The 23,461-nt window shown below is 40.0% G+C and overlaps 1 protein-coding gene across 2 annotated transcripts in view; it reads left to right on the plus strand.

The window, feature by feature from the left end:
* The window catches only part of cep170aa (centrosomal protein 170Aa), a 47,010-nt gene extending 23,691 nt beyond the window's left edge, over positions 1-23,319 (plus strand). For both annotated transcript variants that reach the window (XM_067422494.1, XM_067422493.1), the window contains exons 8-20: positions 1,027-1,485; positions 7,391-7,932; positions 9,475-9,576; positions 10,407-10,542; positions 10,914-12,419; positions 14,016-14,063; positions 15,178-15,418; positions 18,833-19,013; positions 19,119-19,295; positions 19,553-19,641; positions 21,170-21,263; positions 21,348-21,399; positions 21,566-23,319. In XM_067422494.1, coding sequence (XP_067278595.1) covers positions 1,027-1,485; positions 7,391-7,932; positions 9,475-9,576; positions 10,407-10,542; positions 10,914-12,419; positions 14,016-14,063; positions 15,178-15,418; positions 18,833-19,013; positions 19,119-19,295; positions 19,553-19,641; positions 21,170-21,263; positions 21,348-21,399; positions 21,566-21,819 — 3,881 coding nt within the window. In that variant the 3' untranslated portion in view covers positions 21,820-23,319. The remainder of the gene's footprint in view (positions 1-1,026; positions 1,486-7,390; positions 7,933-9,474; positions 9,577-10,406; positions 10,543-10,913; positions 12,420-14,015; positions 14,064-15,177; positions 15,419-18,832; positions 19,014-19,118; positions 19,296-19,552; positions 19,642-21,169; positions 21,264-21,347; positions 21,400-21,565) is intronic.
* Positions 23,320-23,461: the final 142 nt, after the last annotated feature.

Here is a 23,461-nt window from a genome sequence, read left to right on the forward strand (position 1 = left end):
AACTGATTCAGATGCATTCTGATGAACATATCATGACATTATATTTTGGAAAATGTTGCTGTGTCTGTAAATGGCTTGAGCTTTGAAATCACACCTCAATTAAATTAAAATGAAATATTGAGCAGTAAATATATGTTTAAAGGGAGAATCCCAAACTTTTTTTCTTCTTGAATGTTAGGTTATAACATTCTTACACACCCTTTCTCTATCTACATTACAGGGTTAACATACTGTTTTTTTTTTAGAGTCAGACTTCTATTCATCGAAGGATCACTATTAATATTAATATTAAGCTGCTTTCAACATTGATAATAATACTAAATGTTTCTTAAGCAGCAAATCAGCATATTAGACTAGTAATGATTAATGATGCTGAAAATTCAGCTTTGCCATCACAGAAATCAATTACATTTTAATTGTTATATTAATTGTTATAGTTTTATTGTATTTTTGATCAAATAAATGCAGCCTTGCTGAGCATAAGAGTCTTCTTTAAAAAAACATTAGAGAACGGTTTTGTACAATTAATATTTGAATATTTTTACATTTTAATATTTTAACCACAATATTAGCTTAAAAGTTAATACTGTGCATAGGACTACAGTACATCTTAAAAATAAAAACTTTAAAAAAATAAATAAGATACAGTTCATCTGGTGACCCTAGGGTTGAGAACCTGTTATCTATATATCAGTCATTTTTTTTCTTAAACCAACTAATCAAATGAAAATTGGTAATGTGGTGTAGCATTTGTCAGACTGTTTGTCATTCCCAGAATTTAGCACTATGTCTAGGGTGTCAGAGCATCTGTCCTCAGCCAATTAAGTTGTTATAGTGCCATTAGCCATCCCATTAATTATTGTCATGTGACAGAAATGAAACAGTGACTTTGTCCTGACAGTGATTCAAGTCTACAGTCTTGACATTTATATAGCCAGCTGATCTGATTTGGTTCCCTTTGAGGCTGTGACCCTTAACTCATAGATGGTGATGCTTATATTTCTTCTTTTTTCTGTGGCCCCACAGAGAGCAGAGAGAACAAGCGGGGTGATAAATCAAAGGAAAATGGTCTGGGCCCTGTAGGCGCTGAGGCCAGCTACTTTGAGATTCCCAACAAGGAGGGACAAATGGCACAGAACAGCATCCATGAGATCCCAACAAAGGACACTGAGGGTGCTGGGGCTGCAAAATCAGCCGCTGGCAATGCTGCCGCACAGACCAACACCTCATTCACCATTGAGTTTGACGATACTTCCCCAGGCAAGGTCACCATTAAAGATCATGTGTCTCGTCTACGACCCAAAAAATCACCTCACGTTGGCGGTAAAGACATCAGCACCCTGCAGGCAGCCATCATGGCCTCTGAGAGCAAGGTGGCTGACTGGCTTGCACAGAATGACCCTCCTCTAGTGAGGCGTGAGTCCACAGAAGAGGACAGTAAGAGCATCAAGAGTGATGTGCCTGTTCACCTCAAGAGGCTTAAAGGTATGCCATTACACTTATTTATTCATTTAGCTGACGCTTTTATCAAAGTAACTTATTTTGAGGCCCCTATTATGCTATATTAAAGGTTCCTAATTTGCTTTGGAGGTCTCCTATAATATGTGTACATGCATCCAAGGTCAAAAACACCTTAATTTTCTCATAATATACATTGCACATCACCTAATTTCTTAGAATCTGAAACCGGTTCATTCGAAGATTCAGTCTGTATACCTCTCCTTTCTACTCTGCTCTGATTGGCCGGACAGCCCAGTCTGTTGTAATTGGTCTAACACTTACAGTGCGTGTCAGAAACGTAACGCCTATTAACATCTGAATTTCAGCTCCGGAAGCTTCCTCAGAGCTTGATGCACAGTGATACGAACAATGGCATCAGTTTTACCGTACAAATTCCAGCATGTATGCAAAGTAGATTCGCAGGTCAGAAAACATGCTGACAACACGAAAAACACTTCCAGGCCTCAGTTACAACTATAGTGTTTGAGGACGGGTCTAAGTAGACGTTCTTTGCAGGCAGCCAATGAAGACCATAGGCTGGCATTACTCAAATTTGTTACGTAGGTACAGTATGTAAGAGGAAGTGAGACTGGAATTGCTGAAAACTTGTTTCAGCAGTTCAGAATCAATTCTCTCTTTTAGACTATAACTTTATTTGTCATGCATTTTGATCTTTAAAATTTGCAGACCTTTTACGTTCACAAACAGCTATATTACATGCTGCTTGAAAGGGGAAATTCAAAAAGCATAATAGGGGTGCTTTAAATGAGAAAAATACAAGCAATAAACCCTAAGTTAGAATGGGATATATGTAGCACATTTATGCAAGTACAGAGTAGACATTTTTTAAAGCTACACTATGTAACTTTTTCGTCGGCTGGGGGGCGCCTATTCAAAACAAAGGTGTAGTTTGATGAAGTTTGAGCGCAGAATCTTGGGACATGTGGTTTTCACCTAACAGCCGGTGGAAAAGGATCGGGATAGGCCTCAGGCAGAAATCATGTTCATGGATGCGGTTATTAACGTTACTGTAGTAGGAAGCAAAGCAGCTGTGGGATCTTTCTCTGGGAAAAAAGGCGTTTGGGGGGTAAAATGTGTGTTATTTTTGCAAGGTTGCCTGCTAAAATTCGCATTCCTATATATCACATAGTTTCCTATTGTTACTGTACTAGCATCTTGCGTTATCTAGACAATGCTGTCTCTCTAAGAAACTTTTAATTTAATCAGAAATAGTTTAAACAGTCAATAAGTGGATAAATCGCTACTTACTGCTTTCAGGAATACAGTTGTAATTGCCCCTTTCTTCAGTTTAAGACACCGAGCGAAGCTTGCTTGAAATGGGCCGAGCAAACAAACGATTTTTAATTAAATTGTTGCAGTATCTGATTATAATACACATCAACCATGACTGTTGACATTTTTTGTCTGTGGGAAGGGTATGAAAAGTCCTCACGTCCCTTGCACAGCCTGGAACATGACATTTGTGTCCATGAGAGCTGCCGTTTCGCTATCCTCACGTGACGCTTGTTCACCTGCAGTCCCGATTATTCGGCTCTGTCAGTTCCACCTGACAGTGAATATGTTCAGACAAATGTTGGGGGCGTACATTTTAATGATCCCAGCGATTGCGTCACAGTTGGTGTTATGTTGAGAAGCACTTATTTTTTCATGGTGTTTTTCATGCATAAGATTTACATAAGAAGTAGGAGGCAATGGTGTTTGAGACTCACAGTATGTAATGTCTATGGACTGAACTCTTATTATTTCACTATGGCATGGTCAACTCAATTTTTTTTCTAGGGCACCTTTAATGTCTCAAAGCCACAAGAGATTTTAATGGTCAATTCATAATGAATTTAAATGAAACTAAAGTTATATTTTTAATTTATTAATATAAATAACCCTAGGGGATTAGTTTGCCTATGTTTCAGTAGACAGATTATTTGTACTCAGAAGAGATTAGTATATTGCAGAGGAAATACAGTACACTGTGCCTTATTTAAGGAGCCCTGAAGGCGGGGAAATAGTTTTGACTTTTCTGTCAGCGTGAAGCTTCCTAAGATAATGCCTATTTTCTTCCCTCCTTCCATTCTCTGCTTCAAAAATGCATATGAGCAGGGGTGCAGTCATGCAGTGATTCATTATGTAGATTGATTAAAAAATGGCCATTGCGTGAGGCATAGCCTCTGAAATCTTTTTCTTTAGCTAGACTGCATTTTTTCTGAATTTCTCAAGGCTGTTAAAGGGATGCAGCAGTGATGACATCAGCAGATTGTACTGAACTCTCCAGCCGGTAGACAGGTTGTGTAGCGTCAGCTGCATTTCCCATTCCAGAGGATTATCTGCCACCTAGCACTTTTAAACCCCTTTTTTCCTTGCACCCACTGACAGAGCTTAGCGACGATTGCGGTTGACGCTGTACTTTCTCCTTAAACTCTCCTTAGGGAGCCATTTTTCTAGCCGTAGCAGAACTGCATCTATTTACGTTCTATTGATCAGTCTGTGTGGTGGTTTAGCTAGGCTATGAGATCTGCATTTGACAAGACCTGATTTATAAAACAAAATCATCATCTCCTTCTATGGGATGCTTCCCTCCGGTAGGACTTTTCTTTGTGAAAACTGCAGCATGTCGCTTTGGGACAGGAAAGCCCGCTCAGCTTGCCATCGCTTGAATCCGTAATGAAATAGGTGCTAATTTATGAGGAGCGTGTGCTTTGCAGCCAAAGGAGTGCGTATGCATTTGACAGCATATGAATCCACATGTGAGCTCTAAGAAGGATAATTGGTGATGGCTGGTGGACTATGCGGTCTATCCAGTCTCAGGCGTGGTTCTTTTAGTGCTTGTGTTTGCGGTTGCCTTTTGGAAACTGCATTGGTGCTGCTGTTTGTTTTGCTGGGAGAGATCTGAGAACTGGTGAGTTCAATTGTTGTATCGGTTGTCCACTGGTGAGTTTGAATTTTGTTTTGATCATTTGAAGGACTGGTTTCTTATTTTGAGGTGGGAAAATAGTGTATTGGAATTTGGGGAACTGGAGATGGAAACTAAATTATATCATAAATATTAAAATTCATAATCTCAGCATAGTTATTAAAGTTTTTCATTTAGTATTTTGGTTTTCAATTTCACTTTATTTTTAGCTAGTTTTAATGGTGCTGAACTTGTTTTGATTTTTAAAAAACATTCTATTGCACCATACTTAGTTATACATTTGATTTAAGCGTGTAGGTTATTTATTGTTTGAAGACATTTGGAGAACTAATTGTCTTTGTTTTCTTTTTAACTTTAAGATGCACATTATTTGTTGTAACCAATTTTATGCACTCTGTTATTATTGTGGTGTCAATGATTTCAGATTTACCTACTCTTAAAAATCACTTGCAAAACGCAAACTGCGACCATAGACCATAGAGCATACAGTTTCAACTGAAAATATTTTAAAGTTGTTGGTTTTTTATCTCCATAAGTCTGTTTAGTTTTCGTTAGTATTGTTTAATGTTGTTTTGTTTTCATCTTCTTCGTAATAGATTGTTAATAATAATGTTGGATCTCAGAAGATTAAGTAGATATTCTCCTCGTTTAATTTGTAGTCAATTTGTAGTTCATTTTAAAGATGCCTCTAATGTTCACCAAGGCTGCATTTATTGTGAAATATTACAATTTAAAATAACTGTTTTCTATTTGAATGCATGTTAAAATGTAATTTATTCCTGTGACCAAGGCTGAATTTTAGTCATTCTAATATGATGATATGATGCTCAATAAATATTTATTATTATAAATTTTATTCTGTAATAATATAATGTTATAATATGTTGTAACAGTTTTGCTGCTTAATGTTTTTTTGTGGAAACCATGATTAAAAAAATACAGAATACTTTGATTTATTTTTTTGTTACTGGTAATGTTTTACTGTCACTTTTATCTATTTAAAGGTTTAGTTAAACCAAAAATGAAAATTCTGTCATTAATGACTCACCCTCATGTCGTTCCAAACCTTTCATCTTTGGATATTTTTGATGAAATCTGAGAGCTTTCTGACCCCTCATTGACTGCAAGATTTTGCCAATTTCAAGGCCCAGAAAGGTTGTAAAGACATTGTTAAAATAGTCCATATGACTCCAGCGGTTCAACCTTAAAGGTCCCGTTCTTCGCGTGTTTTCGAAGCTTTGATTATGTTTGCAGTGTGCAATATAACCTGAGTTCATGTTTCGCGTGTATAAAAACACAGTATTTTTCACACAATTTACTTATCTGTACAGCGCTGTTTCCTCTGTCCTAAAAACGGCCTGATGATTTCCTTGTTCTATGAAGTCCCTCCTTCAGAAACACGTAACGAGTTCTGATTGGGCCAGCGCTTCCCGTGTTGTGATTGGACAGCAGCTTAGCGCACTTTGCCCGGAAAGGTCCCGCCTCTTACCATAACGGGGAGATGCAAGCGCTGAATGCGCGCTCTTCTCCACGTGGGAGAGCAACAAGACCACGCCCCCTTTTTTGCGTGTACTTTTGGGCGGAGGGTTAGTCAACAAACGGTTCTAGTGACGTCATTCATGCAAGGAAGCGCAGGGGTGTAGTCCAAACGCTTGGCATTGAACTTTGAGCTTTATAATTTTACAGGTATTATTTATGCTCTAACAGCAACATTACACACTAACTAAAGTTTGAAAGATGGAATCAAGAAGAACGGGACCTTTAATGTTATAAAGTGACAAGAATACTGTTTGTGCGCATATATTTGTGCACAAAATAAAATAAAATCAATAACAACTTTATTCAACAATTCCTTCTCTTCCATGTCAGTCTCCTACGCTGTTCACGTAGTAAACACAATTCAGCACGTCCGGGTTCTACATCAGAACGCTGGTTCACTATTAGCGACGCATGCGTGTTATGCTGACGCAGGAGCTGGCCAATACTGAGCCTCCGTTCTGGCGTAGAACCCGGAAGTGCTCCACTGTTTACTAGTCATTATTTTGGTTTGTTTTTGCGCACAATAAGTAGTTGCTTCATAATGTTAAAGTTGAACTACTGGTGTCACATGGACTATTTTGATGACCTCTTTACTACCTTTCTGGGCCTTGAAAGTAGCAATAACGTTGTTTTCTATAGAGGGGTCAGAAAGGTCTCGGATTTCATTAAACATATCTTTGTGTTCCGAAGATGAACAAAGGTCTTACGGGTTCGGAAGATATGAGGGTGAGTAATTAATGACAGCATTTTCTTTTTTGGGTGAACTAACCCTTTAACTTGTCTTGTTAAAGTAATAATAAATAAAAGAAATCTAACTGACCCCAAAGTTTTAATGGTAGTGTACAGTATACAGAGCTTGAACTAGGTGCAGTAAAACAATAATACAAGTTAATTGCTGTGTTTGTATAATTTAATGCACATGTTTGTTTAGCGTTATCAGACTAGTTAGAGTAAATGCAGTCTGACTCATAGAGGGCTGGTGGGGCCAGCTCTCCTCGTTCAAAGAACATGCTGTGCAACATAGAAGAGCTGCTTTGTTTCACGGTTTGTGCGTGAAAGGCCACTGTCGGAGTGGTGTAGTTGTTTCTCCCAGTCTCGCAGAGCAGAGGCTGTCACTTCTGACTGCATGCTGCTTCCTCAGCCGACGAAGCTGAAGAATAGACGACCCCCTCCTCCACCTCTTATTTCCTCGCCTTTTCTTTCCCGTGCTCTCGCTGAGAGTAGGGCTTAGTTAGCGCCCAGAGACTTAACTGGTTTTGTAGTCCAGCTTTAACGCCCATCACAGCCTCAGGGTGAATCGTATGGGGGGTTTTCTGTTAGCTCTGGTTAGGTTTACATCTGAAGTTGCACACTTGGTCGAAAGGACTGCCCTGTTCTGTGTTGGGATTTGCCGTAACACCTCGAAACGATCTTATGTTGCAGGCAGTAAACACGATGATGGCACGCAGAGCGATTCCGAGAACGGTCTGGGATTGCGCTTTGGCAGCAAACGCCACGCCGCACTGGAGGAGCGTCTGAGAGCCGCAGGAGTTGGTCGGGTCAAAACAGAGGGGTCGTCTCCTGTGAGCCGCACAGCCTTCATGATTGAGTTCTATGACGAGGATAACCCTCGGAAAAGGCGCTCCTACTCGTTTTCGCAGACCGCACCGCTCCTCGGAGGTGTGGCAGGGGAGGGACTTTGCCCTACACCACCCTCACATCCTAAGGTCGTCGCCACAGCAGCGGACGGCAGCAAGGGCATGTCATCGTCCCTGGCGGCGGTCGCCCCCACGGCTGCTCGACTCCTGCTCAAGCAGAGATCGGAGGAGCCAAAGGTGGCACAGAGCCCTGCTGCTACTGGTCAACCCAGTCCCACAGATGAGGCTCAGAGACAAGACGATGACCAGAGCGACAACGGCACGTACACCATTGAACTGGATAAAAGCAACCCTGAGGAAGAGGAAGCAAGGAGAATGATCGATAAGGTATGACAACTTCATTTTGAACCTTATTTAACACTAACCCTGAAGATATTGTCTGACACACACACACGACCATATCGATGTGTTTTTATCTGTTAAACACATTGGTTGTAAAATGGTGGAGTTTCCCAGTCATTAAACCTCATCGTTATTCACAAGACTCGTGTTGAGAGAGTCACTTCCCTCTGTGAGAAAAAGAGGAAAAAAAAAAAATGGATAGCTATATTGAATGCAGAAGTTAAATACTCAGGGTTAGAGGTCAGAAATATCGGAACATATCAATCCATATACAATGTTATAAGAGCTGTAATGATTTCCAACATCCTTCGCTGAGTGTATCGTGAAGGTTGTGTTTATCCTGGAAATCTGTCTCTGAAGATCAAGCAGTTTGAGTGCATCTTGCTGTGAAGCTCTGTCTAATGGCTTTATAATGGCTCTCATGTGGCCAACCAATCAACTCCTCCATTATTCACTTTATCTTCAGGGAGTTTTAAAGCTTCGCCTTTTAATGCATGTCTGGGTGCTATTACTTATGGAGTGTTTATGAATGTTCTTGCGTTTACTTAAAAAATAACATGGAAATATCGCACAGTGTTGTTTTTTTAAGCTATAAATGATGGGTGAATTAAAAAAATTCTTACATTTTTTTCTTATGATTTTTTACAAATATACATATCTTTATTTACACTTTCGTTCAAAAGCTTGTGGTTGTTAAGATTTTGTATTGTTTTAGAAAGACGCATCTTATGCTCAGCAAGGCTACATCAATACAGTACTATTGTTAAATATTATTACAATTTTAATAGATTTTTAAAATACAATTTATTCCTGTGAATTTTCAGCATTATTATTCCATTCTAATTATGCTGATTTGCTGCTGAACCGTTGTGCTGCTTAATATTTTTGTGATACATTTTAATTTTCAAGGTTCTTTGATTGATAGGAGGTTCAAAAGAACAGTATTTATTTGAAATCGAAATCTTTTGTAACATTATACATGTCTTTACTATGACTTTTGATCAATTAAATGCATGCTTACAGGAACTGTATGTAAGAAATGTATTTCAATACAGTCATCTGAAAGTGATCGCAGTACCAGTTTTGGCAACAATCTTACATACACTTCCTTTAAGTCTTTTGAAAACTATAAAAAATGAAAAATTACATTTAAAAACTAAATTAAAGCTGATTAAATTCCTCCAAATATTGCAAATTTTTATATTGACATCAGAATATCAAATATATGTTGAATATTCAATATATCATCCTAGTACATAGTCGGATGGATGGACATAAATATTCGTTTTAACTGAGTGTCTGTCAATAAAGCTGATGTAAGTTTATTTTTAAACATCCTGTGTTGTAAAGGTGTCTCTATTAAACTGAAATTAGTACTTCCTGTTCGTCCCTAAGATGTGGTTCTGGCTCTGTTGCTATGGAGTCTGTGCAGCTGTGTTTATTTGACCTGTTTTCGCCACAAAGGTGCTGCCATTGTGTCACAGCTCTTGATCCTCCACCTCGTGTTTTTGTGTTTGTCGTGTGTAGGTGTTTGGGGTGGAGAACTCTCAAGATCCTGGTTGGTCTGAGCAACGGGAAGCAGGTGGAAAAGTGAAGGAAGGCAAGAAGCTCAGTTCCACTGTGTCTGAGGTAAAGGTTGAAATCAACATATATCTGCATCCTATGTCAAGTTTTCATTTGTTGTGAGTTTTAGATTAGCGGTCTTGCATGAGCTATTCTGTATGATAAAAGTACCTTGTTTTTTACCCTTCATTTTTATGATGCATTCATGGAATTTACAGGAAGCTGATAGGTAAAAATTGTCAGCATAATGTTTTTTGAAATCAAGCAGCAGATGTAACAGATACCAGGTTGTTTCTGATGTTAATATTTGCTTTGGACTACGACTACATCGGTTGAAACTGTGTTTCACATTCTAGTTTAAATGATTCGCTTTGATGTTACTTGGACTGACTTTCAGGAAAACTGACACAGTTCTTTGTCAGTCACTCCCTCCACTGACCACTTCCTTGTTAGGCAGAAATCTGGCCACTTGCTCACTGACCCAGTTCAGGAATGAGAAGTAGTAGTCTGCTGCCTCAAGGCAATATCCACACACACATGCACACACACATAAGAGTAAGGCTACAAAAGAGTCCTTGTTTTGTATCCTTGTGGATCCACGCCATGTTTACACCCAGTATTCACTCTAATATGAGCAGAGACTCCAATTTGCTGATTATTGTTTTATAACTATTTATAGTGGTGCTTACTCGGGTTAACAAAATCAAATCAAAAGTGTAGTTTATATGAAAAACAAAATTATAAATGTAATGCCGATTCCAACTTAATGTATCAAACAGCCCATGTCATCACAGACATGGGTTGTTTGATACTGTGGACTGTACCACAGACAGCCATTGCAGGGGTGAATCAAGTGATTAGTACTGACTAGAGAACCATCTTTACTTCATTTGTAGAGACTTGTGGAGGATTCGGTTGCAGTTGGCAGCCCTCGCTGGGTTTCACAATGGGCCAGTTTAGCTGCTAATCAAACACGAACTGACCCAGAGGGCTCTGGAGCCGAACCGCCAGCTTTTGTCCATCAAGAGCGAGGTAATTTAGTGAATTGTATACATCTGCTAAAAATAATGCTAAATAAAAAAAATCTACAATAGCACCCAATAACGTGTATGGTATCAATAATTAAAATCGTGTAATGACACGATTACATATTCTAGTAAAGTATATGTACTAGTGTTCAAACGTTTGGAGTGAGTATCTTTGTTTACCAAGTCTGCATTTATTTGATTAAATACAATTTAAAACTGTAAAAGTAGTAATCTGAATAATTATTATCATTAGAATTTACAATGAGTTTTATGTTTTTAATTTTAATATTACTATTTTATTTACACATGTAATTTTTTCCTGAACTTGATATATGTTTGCATGACTATAATATGTATTTTCTTTTCCCACTTCAGACGGTGATGCTTTTGAGGCTGGCATCTCTATCAAGAGCACCGGTTCCACCACTTCCAGCCAAGCTGAGCGTAAAAGGAGGACTCTTCCACAGCTTCCAACTGAGGAGAAGATCAAGCGCTCTGAGATCGGTGAGAAGCAGGACACAGAACCCCAGGAAAAAGAAAGCCACAATGACCATAAAGGTGATGGCGAGTGCCTCAGCACTCCGGACAACAAGAACACTGAGTCTAGCCAATCCAAGAGCATCCAGCCGGATGGGAAGGCTGGAAAACAGTCTTCTGCGCGCCCCCTGGGAAGTGGAGAGAGGAGAACGTCAGAGGAGAGTCGCAGGAGGCGTTCTGAGGACAAGAGCAGAGGAAGTGACAGCGAGAGGTCTGGGAAACCGTTGGTGAGGCAGGGTAGTTTTACCATTGAGAAGCCCAGCGGTAACGTCCCCGTAGAACTGATTCCTCGCATCAATCGACAGAATGGCGGGAGGGAGCGAAGCGACTCGGTGGGCAGCATGGACACGGCAACTCTTCTCAAAGACACTGAAGCTGTCATGGCATTTCTTGAGGCTAAACTCCGGGATGAGAAGAAGTTGGACCCGGTAACGGCATCTAGCTGTCCCCCAGCCTGCCCTTTATCCCCAGAGTCTGATATCGACACGGCCAGCACGGTCAGCCAGGCGGCAGCCGAGGCAGATCGAAAGGCAGTTCAGAAGCGACGATCCCTCAGCAGCCTTTATAGAGAGAAGAGCAATGCAAGCGCCACATCAAAAACCACGACCAGCGCAAGAGAGCGTCTGGAGAGGAAGACCAAGACCAAGACCCCAGAAAGCCGCTCTGATGCTCGCCGTTCAGTTCAGACTGCCTCCCGTGGCCGCCAACCATCCCAAGATCTCACCGATGACGACCAGACGTCCTCGTTACCCATCTCAGACATCCTTTCCTCAGACCAGGAGATGTATTCCAGCCGCTCATACACCAAAGGTTACTTCACTTCCACAGATGACCTCTTGCAGTCCAAGCTCGATACCAGCAAATCCGCAAGGTCGGCAAAGCCGAGCAAAACGGTGCAAACTAGCTCCGCGGCCCCCGTGAAACAGGCTGGTCTCCCGCAGCCCCGTCCCACGAGGGCATCTCTGTTGCGCAGGGCTCGGCTCGGAGACACGTCGGACACAGACCTGGCAGACGCTGACAGGGTTTCGGTGGCATCTGAGGTGTCCACCACCAGTTCCACTTCTAAACCACCATCAGGAAGAAAGGCGCAGTCACGCATTGACATGCTAGCGCAGCCTCGACGCACCAGACTCGGCTCATTTTCAGCGCGGAGCGATTCGGAGGCTATTGTCAGTCGGACCACAGCAACACGTTTGTCGGCAGAGACGGCGCTTCGTCTGGGGCTGAGAAGCACAAATCAACAAACAGCGGACAGCAAGCTAACTGCACGCATGAGGGCTAACAGTGTCTCCAAGCTAACGGACCCCAAGCCGAAGACAGCACCTGTCAACAGCGCCCCATCAGGTGAGGAGGAATGAAACCTTTCTAATTGTTAGTTGTTCCTGCTAGCTTAGCAGAAGCCAGTTAAACCGAGGTAATATGTTTGGATGCCATATCTTCTTTTCATTTCAGATAAGTACTGAGTATGCAGTAGCGATGGAAGTCCGACAACTGACTACTCAATTAGTGAGGTTGATTAGTGTAGAAAACATACAGATGTTTTAAAAATGTATTTGTTTTTAGCAGTAGGGCTTTAATTAGCATGCTGATAGCATGTTGTGTGATTTATTTTTTCCCTGTTTTTTATTGTATTTTTTTAAAAACAGCCTAAAAAAAAAGTAATAGTAAAGGCCCATTCACACCAAAGACTAACCAGAATGATAACTTAAAGTATAAAGTTTTAATAATATTTCTAATTTTAAGGGGCACTATGTAGTATTTTTGCAGTAAAATATCCCAAAACCACCAGGCCAGTGTTATATATTTTGTTCAGATGAGTTCTTACAATATCCCAAATGTTTCCAACTTTGTGTAAATTGTGAGAAAATTATTTTAACCAAGGAGCCGTGACGTCTGAGGGAGTTGCCTGTTAATTGCGTCATATCTGCGTTACCCTCGGTTTCCGGTTTTATTTCGCAGAAACGCTTTACTCTTAGCAGTGTGCAACAAGTGTCATTGCAGCCGCCGAGCGAACGCACAGAGTAACGTCATAACATCATTTTAAACACACTTAAATGTATCTGATATGATAAACAGAGCTGCGTTACCTCACACTCACGGAAAAGCGAAAATGGCGCCCACGATGGTGTCCCATCATAATAAAAGTGCCACTGCTCGCGAGCTGTGTGTTGGATAATATTCCTCTAGCGACACTCAGCCCTGCTCTGCTTTATGCTACAGTAACGTTAATAATCACATCCATGAACATGATTTCTGCCCGAGTCCTATCCCGATTCTTTCCCAAGATTCTGCGCTCAAACTTGCCGTCATCAAACTATGCCTGTTTTAAATAGGCGCCCTCTAGCGGATGGAAAAAGCACATAGTGCACCTTTAAGAGAATAGCAAAGTCCACAATACAACTATAATGTTAAGAACTCAGATGAACAATAAAAAAAGGAGCAGAAGACATAGCTACAGAGTGTGCTTATAAAAAACAGAAAGTTATTGTTTATTGGTAAACGATATTGGTGTGAACAGGCCTTAGCCTTTAAAATGGCTTTTAATGTCATAACTTTGGAAGTAGCAACCATTTTTTCCCCTTGTAAAAATAAATATATAGGGCAGGACTTCAATCCATCAGTTGTTAATTGGATAGAGGCAGAAAGAGGTGGGGTTTACGCTGACTAAATAAGATCAATAACATGCATTTAGTAGTGAATTTCCATTTTTTATGTGTAAAATTAAAATAATGGTTGTATGAATAGAGTTCTACAGCCTACTAAAAACTGCATAGTTCCTTTAACTGAGCTTAAAATGAGATGTCTAGCATCCAGCAGAATTTAACTGTGCACTTAAGATGTTTCATGCGGATTGGATCGGTGTCTATCATCAGTAATGTACGTCTGTAATTGTCTGTCTCTGCATGCCTGTGATATTTATAAAGATTCCATTTTACACAGAAACTCAACTTGAGCCTGAAAGTATTCTCGCAGAGGAGGAGCCCATGGGTACTGTACCATCTCTGGGCTGTGTGTGTGTGTGTGTGTTTTGGGTTTTAATTCAATGAAAACACTAGAAACTGAAACTCAGCATGCTTTTGAATGCCATTCTAGTAAACGTGTCATCTCATTTTTTTTTATTTTTTTTTATCAAACTCAGCAGTGATGAAAAGGAGCTCAGCTAATTTGCTTTTCCTTTTAGAGAAAGATACATTTAGATATAATGATTAAGTGCTTGTATTGCTATATTTGTAGATTGAGTGCTCTGAGGAAACTTTGAGTAATTAATGAATTATGGGAATATTGAAATGTTGACTTCTTAGTTATTCTTTACTGCCACACAGTCAAAATCAGAGCAAAGTTATCTCATTTGCTGATGCAAGCACTGAGCAATAAGAAATGAGGGTCAGCAGATGTTAAACACATTCCCCCTGGTGGCACAAAGTTAAAACAACACGACAGCGAACAGCTTCACAGACGCAAAAAAAAAAAAACTTCATTGCGAGTTCACGTAGGCCACTTATTTTGAATTGCAATGCCAGTACCACTAAAACATCAAATGTCCTTTTCATCACTTGCTAGTGTCATATTTTAGAGATAGCTGTTCAGAAGAGCTTTGCTGTTTGCCTTTAACAAGTTTGATATCTGTAGCAGTAACTGCAATATTCAACCTCTTTTGCGCTAAGTTGGTTTGTTTTAAACTCTTTATACATAATTTGATAAATACACCTTTCTTTGCTCATCCCCATTTGAAACAAGGTTTTTATGGGAATCATTATAGTGTATAACATGTACAAATACAAACTTTACATTTAAACAACAACAGGATTGTTGTACAATGATAATTGAATATAATTATAACAGAATGTTTTAGTTGCTATGTTAATAAACCTTGAGCCAGTGGGGAAGAAGATTGTTGCATCATGTAATAGAGATGCAAGACGTTTGCAGACTGTGTGTTTGTAATACTGATACATTAACTGCTCTTAAATGTTTTTGAGGCCTTTTTTAAAATGTATACCTTTAACCCCCCACAACCCCCCACACCCCCCAATTCAACTTTATTGCTTGCACGTAACTGTATTTCTGCAAACATTTCAATCACACCTCTCTCTCCTTTCAGCCAATAACCGTTGGAGACGGCTGCCTCCTGAATACGCCTCTACCTCTGAAGATGAGTTCGGCTCCAACCGGAACTCTCCCAAACACGTTCGCCTGCGGCCGGGCACCACCCTTCGCACCAGCAGGCTGGGTGGTCCCGCTCCGGTCACTACCAGCCCCGGGGGTCTCCTCCTCAAGAACAGGATGAAAGAACAAGAGGAGTACATTCGAGACTGGACGGCTCACAGCGAGGAGATTGCCAGGTACTCATCAACTCTCTGTCCTTGTCATACAAACAAACAAACAAACAAACACATTTTTGTCTAAAAGGTGCTTTCTCAAATGCCCCATGGTTACTTGACAGAACAATGGTGGGATGTAGACATCTTTATGTTATGTTTTCACCAGTCTGTGTAGCACTAGAGTAGGGTCAAGGCAGCGGATTCTGAAAAACGTCAGATTTGTGCGTTCCACGTTTGTGCATTTGATTGATGCATTACATGGTGACAGTGTGTGCATGCGATGTGAGAGACAGAGCGAGAGCAAGCACAGGTTAATGCAAATGTATTTGTAGGTTATGTTATATATTTTTGATCAGCTTTCTTAAAGGGAAAGTTCACCCAAAAATTTTAATTCTGTCATTAATTATTCACCTTCATGTTGTTTAAGAACCGCGAGACTCGCTCATCTTCGGAACACAAATGAAGATTTGTTTTGATGAAATCTGTGAGCTTTCTGTCACTCCATTGGCAGCTACACAACTAAAACGTTGACGCTTTAAAAAGTTCATAAAGAGATCGTAAAACTAATTCATTTGAATCGAGCGGTTTAGTCCAAACATCTTTTTATATGATACATAGATTGAATTTAAGCTTTTCTTCATATACAAACTTTCATGAACGCACACATCAGTTATGATGAACGGAAGCTCAAGCATGTTCGCTTGACATGCGAGAACCAACGGGGTTACGCAACACATTTGAGCTTCCTCAAGAACCAATGAGGTTTGTTCTCGGATGTCAAGCAGGTTCGGTTGAGATTCTGTCTGAGTCACTGATCATGTTTAGATGCAAATAAAAGCCTAAATTTGTGACAGACAGCTTTTAGATTCCATTAAAAAAATCTTAATTTGTGTTCCGAAGATGTACAAAGGCATTTGGGTTTGGAACGTAATGAGGGTGAGAAATAATTCACAGAATTTACCTTTAAAGGTGTAGTTCACCCAAAAAAACCAAAGTTACCACATGATTTATCCTCAACCCATCTTAGCTGTGTGACATTGTTCTTTTAGATGAATACAATCGGAGTTATATTAAAAAATGTCCTGGCTCTTCCAAGCTTTATAATGGCAGTGAATGGCTGCTCACTGATCAACTGAATAATATTTGGTCTCCATATACATGTGGTTATGGCTGTGCAGACTGCAGAAACCTATGAAGGATGCTCTTATAGTTGTGCCATCACCGTTTAATTACATCATTGTATGTTCCGAAGTTGTTTGGTCCGTGTCAGTCACAGTGCCTTTTAATTGCTGTTTTTGATCTGGCAATTATTCATTTACAAATGAAGCACTGGGTCCAGGGGTCCACTCTTCTTACCTCACGTAATACATCTCAGATGATTTGACTAATGCCAGATTTTCTAATAGTGATAACTGATCTCTGGCAAATTTAGTTCTTCAAACCTTCTCTTAGCTGGAGTCAAGAATGCAATGACATAAAATGACAAAAATTTGAATAGATAAATGAAATGTGTTTGTTACACGATTCCCACTTATTTCCATTTTTCACTATTTCTGGTGTTTGTACAGGCTTTACACTTATTTCAATGTCAAGAGTGTATTGTCGATTGTAATTAGCAATTCATTTAATTTTACATTTGTAGCAGATAAAGCTTCTTAAGAGTAAATAACATATTTCAAATGGGACAGCAGACAGTATTTTGTACGTTGCATAATTCTTTTCCAAGTTCTCTAAATTTCTCGCACTGCATCAAGCCACCCGTATAATGCTGTCGCCGCTCAAATGAATGCACGGTTCATACTAACTGCATGTAATTGTGTAAGGCTCAAATAATATCACAAGATAATTATTCCCTCATGAATAAATCTCCCATCGGGTAAAACTGACTCTATTATAGACTACACAACATTATACAACTTTTTAAATTAATTTAAAAATAATTAATAGGTATAAAAAAAAATTCCATTTATATTTTTAATTATTTAATTTCAGTTCAATAGGGTGTTCTTGTAAGAAATTAGCAATGGCTGGGACAGACTTTTTTTTAACCTCACCTCAGAACTGGTTTGTTTGTTCAAGGTTTAGATCTCTTTACTGAAGAATCTTTTGAAATCTCTTTGGAGAAAATGAATGGGTAAAATACACTGAGAACCAAAGCTGCTGAAAAAGTGGGCAGTGACTGTTGTGTTCAGAGGTGGTGTTACATGAGGGCACCTAGTCTGTTATCTCTTGAGATATCCTCATATAGCATTAGTCACAGCTGGAACTGCAACAAGAGAGACTGTCTTCAAATCCACTGCTGCGGGGCACATATTAATATAACCTGATCACAAGCTCGCTCGCTCTCTCTCTCTCTCTCTCTCTCTCTCTCTAGAACAGCAAAATTGTTCAGTTACCGATGCCCTTGTAGAAATGCGCTGCAGTCAGCCATGAAAGTAGTATAATTCAGCTGATCATACGATCTCAGCATGAGGTGACCCCACTCAATGTTATGTTTTTATCTACCGACTTTTAGCTGAACCGCTTTTATTAAGCTACTATTTATTAGGCTCCTGTTAAAAGCTCTATTCATACCGTTCTATGTGTAAAATGAGTTTCTATGTTTTTAATGACGAATGAAATACGGTGTGAATTTACACTCTTTTGTGTAACAAAATAACGACACTGCCTCATCAGCCAAATTTGTGATCTGTTCATGAAACAATACTGCCACCGTATGGTTATTCTGATACCTTCAACATTAGAATACCATTTATTGAGATCTGTACACAACAAATGTGAGTCAGACATAAATGAGCAATCCTTGATCCGTGTAACAATATATACACTCCCATTCAAACGTTTGGGTAAGATTTTGTAATGTTTTGTCAAAAAGAAGTCTCTTATGCTTACCAAGGCTGCATTTATTTAAGCTATGAATAAAGAGTAATATCGTGAAATATAATACAATTTAAAATTGCAATTATTATTATTATTTTTAAATGTAATTTATCCTTGTAATGGCAGCTGAATCACTCCAGTCTGCAGTGTCACATGATCTTTCAGAAATAATTCTAATATGCTGATTTTGGTGCTCAAGGGACATTTATTATTATCAATGTTGACAACAGTTGTGCTGCTTCATATTTTTGTGGAAACTGTGATGAATAGAACAGCATTTATTTAGCATTATAAATATCTTTACTGTCACTTTTGATCAATACATATGCACATTTTTTTTTTTGTAATGACCCCCATTTTTTGAATGGTATTAAGTTAATATATTATATTTTTTTTATAAATGATGCATGTCATTCATACAGTACTTTCATTTGGCATGGGATCGCATATATGTGCATGTGCATGAATTGAGTAAGGACTACCTAATGTGAGTTTGCATGCTGTGTCTGTATTTGTGCTCCCCTAGTTTCTGAACACCCGTCTGAAAGTTTACAGGTTATTTCCCTGTGTGCGCAGGATCAGTCAGGACCTCGCCAAGGACCTGGCCATCCTGGCACGGGAGATCCATGACGTGGCAGGCGAAATCGACTCGGTCAGTTCCTCCGGCACGGCACCCAGCACTACCGTCAGCACAGCCGCGACCACGCCGGGCTCCGCCATCGACACCAGGGAGGAGGTACGACTCGCTGCCTTTCATTAAACTTCCTACACCATTTCAAGAAGTTTATTCGTTTTCCAAGGTTCATAATAAGTTTGTCTTTTTTTCCTTTCTCGTCTTCAGCTGGTAGAGAGAGTTTTTGACGAAAGTCTGAACTTCAGGAAAATTCCCCCTGTAGTTCTCACCAAACCCTCAGAGATCAATGGCAAACCAGTGGAGCTTCGTCCCCGGGCCCCGGACAGCCTGGACCCTCAGGCGGCCTTGCGTAGACGTACCTGGAACCGGGATGAGGTGAGACCGGTATGATCTTCTTAACTTCATTGCACCTTATCTTGAATATGTGTAAAGATTTAGCACACTTCTGGGTGTTTATTTTTGTTAAGTGTGTTTGTGGCTCCTGTTGAGAACATCTTGTTCAGTATAGTCTGGCGTGCGAGTGGTGACATGAAAACCAATTTGATGTCATTAAGTTTAATTACCTCTGTGTTTTATTGACTGGATGTTGTTTGTTTGGTAACTTATTGATTGGCAAGGTCCTGATGGTTATTCTTTTGTAGGCGGTGCTAGACAGTTTATTGCTGACGTCGGTTTCCCAACTGTCTTCCAAAATCCGACTGTCTGTAGATAAAACTGCCAGCAAAATCAGGTCAGTCATGGAATGGAATGTGTCCAGTATTGCTCATCAAACCAACTGCTGAAAATGTTACGGAAATCAAACTCATACATTAAACCTGCCATACTATATAAAGTATTTTTTTATAGAAAACTTACACTAAATAATTCATACCTAATTAAAGGTAATTGGAACCATTCAATCTTTTTATTTAACTTTCTTTTTCTTTTTTGCATGTAAAGCCTGTGCCATCTTGAGTTTAATGACTGAACTATATCCAGCATAACATTATGACCACCTTCCTAATATTGTGTTGGTCCCCCTTTTGCTGCCTAAACAGCCCTAACCCTTTAAGGCATGGACTTCACTGGACTCCTGAAGGTGCGCTGTGGTATCTGGCACCAAGGTGTTAGCAGCAGATCCTTGTCCCAGTCGTGTAAGTTGCGAGGTGGGGTCTCCATGAACCGGACTTGTTTGTTGAGCACATCCCACAGATGTTGAGATCTGGGGAATTTGGAGGCCAAGTTTAACACCTCAAACTCGTTGTGCTCCTCAAACCATTCCTGAACCATTTTGGCTTCGTGGCAGGGCACATTATCCTGCTGAAAGAGGCCACAGCCACCAGGCAATACCGTTTCATGAAAGGGTATACATGGTCTGCAACAATGTTTATGTAGGTGGTACGTCTCAAAGTAACATTCACTCGGATGGCAGGACCCAAGGTTTCCCAGCAGAACATTCCCCAAAGCATCACACTGTTGCCGCTTTCGATGGTGGAAAGGGTCATGACAAACTGTTTGTCAGCTTGTCTTCTTCCCATAGTGCATCCTGGTGCCATGTGTTCCCCAAATAAGCGGCACACATGCACCCGGCCATCCACATGATGTAAAATAAAACAAGATTCATCAGACCAGACCAGGCCACCTTCTTCCATTGCTCTGTGGTCCAGTTCTGATGCTCATGTGCCTACTGTTGCCGCTTTCGGTGGTGGACAGGGGTCAGCATGGGCACCCTGACGTGCAGCCCCATATGTAACAAACTGCGAGGCACTGTGTATTCTGACACCTTTCTATCAGAACCAGCAGCAATTTAAGATACAGTAGCTCGTCTGTTTGATTGGACCCCATGGGCCAGCCTTCGCTCCCAACGTGCATCAATGAGCCGATGACCCTGTCACCAGATCACCACTGTTCCATCCTTTAATCACTTTGGTCAGATACTGACCACTGCAGACCGGGAACACCCCACAAGAGCTGCAGATTTGGAGATGCTCTGACCCAGTCGTCTGAACATCACAATTCGTCCGCTTGTCAAATTCGCTCAAATCCTTACGCTTGCCCATTTTTCCTGCTTCTAAAACATCAAATTTGAGGACAAAATTTCCACTTGCTGCCTGATATATCCCACCTACTAACAAGTGCCATGATGAAAAGAAAATCTGTGTTATTTACTTCACCTGTGAGTGGTCATAATGTAATGCCTGATCAGTGTGTGTGTTTACTGTTGTAACATTTAAAATACTTTTTTTAATGTTGTCTGTTTCTTATTCACTATTTTAAAGGATATTGTTCAAAGACAAGGACAGGAACTGGGATGATATTGAGAGTAAACTCTGTTTGGACAATGAAGTTCCACTTCCAAAAACTACAAACAAGGTAAGGTCCTGAATGCATGAATGTCCTACAGTAATTGATGTTGATCTGTACCTTTTCGAATAATTCTTTGTGCCTATTCTTTAGGATATTTCATCTATACTAACAGAACTGAAGAGGGTAGAAAAACAGCTTCAAGGTAAGACTTACATTTAGCTTCTTGCATGTCTGCATCCGCTGCACAATGAAACTACATTTTTAATAAAACTATACTTCAAAACGTATTATTATTACATCAGTAAACTCATGATGATTAAAAAAAAACAGGCATTCACACTTTCTGATGCATTTCTCTATCCCTGCAGCTATCAATGTCATGGTGGACCCTGATGGAACCCTTGACGCTCTGACCAGCCTCGGCCTGACCAGTCCGACCACCCCCAAACCCAGAATAAGCCCTGGCTCTCAGAACATTTGGGGGCCCTTGCCCAGTAACGGAGCCCCCCAACCACCACCAAAAACAACCGTAACCAACCCCAGCCAAGAGAAACCCAGTGTAGGACTCAACTTAAACCGCACACACCCCACAGGAGAGGAGAGTGCCATCGCTAGCAAATAAAAAAAAAACGTTCTTTTTGGAAACTGGACTAACTACATATGTAGCTTGTTACTGAATGGATCTTTTATGTGTATGTATAATGTAATTATTCCTATGTGCCCGTCTACAGGATTCTGTATGAGGCCCGTTTGTTGTTTTACCCTGTAGCGTAACCTTTAGGATGACACCTGTGTATCCGGATTGACTGCTTGGCTCGGCTAAGCAAAGCCGCACCAAAACACACACAGCTGCATGTGACAGGAAGCAAGTGGCCATCCAAGCCCTTTGAACTGCCAGACGTATCCCTCGTGAACGGACTAAAGCAACTCCAGTGCCTGTCTGCTCTCCTCTGAGCTTACCTTTCTGTGTTCTGCACAGTGCAACAACCCAGTTTACCAAACCGAATACAGCAAACTATGCGCAAACTGTTGTAATTGTATTTGCAAATTTGTCTATTTAGATAACTGTCATTTTTGGAAAACGTTTTAGATTTTTGTGCACTCAAGCTATTCTAAATTAGCTTAATAATAATGTTCTTGTTTTTTTTATGTAAAGAATTTGTATAATTGGAACCTGAAATATGCATTGAAATTATTTGCATAATTTTGTAGTTTTCGATCACAAAAACATGAGGGAATTTGCAGATAAATGCATGGCATGCACTAATGGACTGGTAAACTGCACCCTGGCTAAATAGTTTTTTCCGCTCCTCGATCAGCACTGCTGAACGCTGAATCAGCCTTATGACTGTAAGCGTGTGTTTACTAACATTCTGCGCCGACGGACATCTCTGATATTTTACTAGCCTTCGTCTCTGTGTGTGTTTACTGTTTACCCGTTTCTTTCCTTCTGCTGCTTGTCTGTATTTTTAGGAGGACGTTGGAGTAAACCTGAACCATTTACCTGGCCTTTCTTTAGGAGCCCTGTAGGACACTGTAGACATAGACGATAGTGCAGATAGGTACCTGACAGAATACATCCAGTGGGCTTTTTTTGTGTTTTATACATGTATGATGTCACTAAGTGCCCAGTATTCTCAACTTACTCTTTTGGTTAATAAGGATAAAAAGACTGGATTCATTGTGCTACGGTTTCATTTTGCACATCAAAGGCGTAATGTGAAACAGAATGATTCAGAGCACAAGAAGGATTATGACACCACTACATCCCACTGTACTCACTACAAGATGCCTTTACAGTGGGACGCCCCGTGACAGAAAACAGCCTGTGTGACAGTCTGCCGCTGTACAAGGGGGTGGAATGGCAGATAAAGTGCTTGGTACATAGAGTTTCCCTGTGGTTTACACATTGTGTATCATATCAGTGTTTTGTTTCATTTTTTTTTTTTTTTTCATCTTTTTGTTGTTTTTAATGTATGGTTTATTTATTTATTTTTTGTTTCGTTTTTTTCAATTCATTTAATTGTTATGGCACTTTTTTTCTTTCTTTTTTTTACATAATTTTGCATATTCTCAGTAAAGGGGGGGACATATTAAATAAAAGTTTTTGTTTAATTCCGAAGCAGAGTAGTGTTTTCTGTTTAAATCATTTAGGGGAAATTAAAGAATACAAGGTTATACTGAAGTGGAAATGTGTACATATATTTATATAATAATTATATTTATGTGAAGATAATTATTTTCTTTATTATCTGTGTGTGTAT

The sequence above is a fragment of the Pseudorasbora parva genome, chromosome 17 (assembly GCF_024679245.1).
Source record: "Pseudorasbora parva isolate DD20220531a chromosome 17, ASM2467924v1, whole genome shotgun sequence".
Taxonomy (NCBI): domain Eukaryota; kingdom Metazoa; phylum Chordata; class Actinopteri; order Cypriniformes; family Gobionidae; genus Pseudorasbora; species Pseudorasbora parva.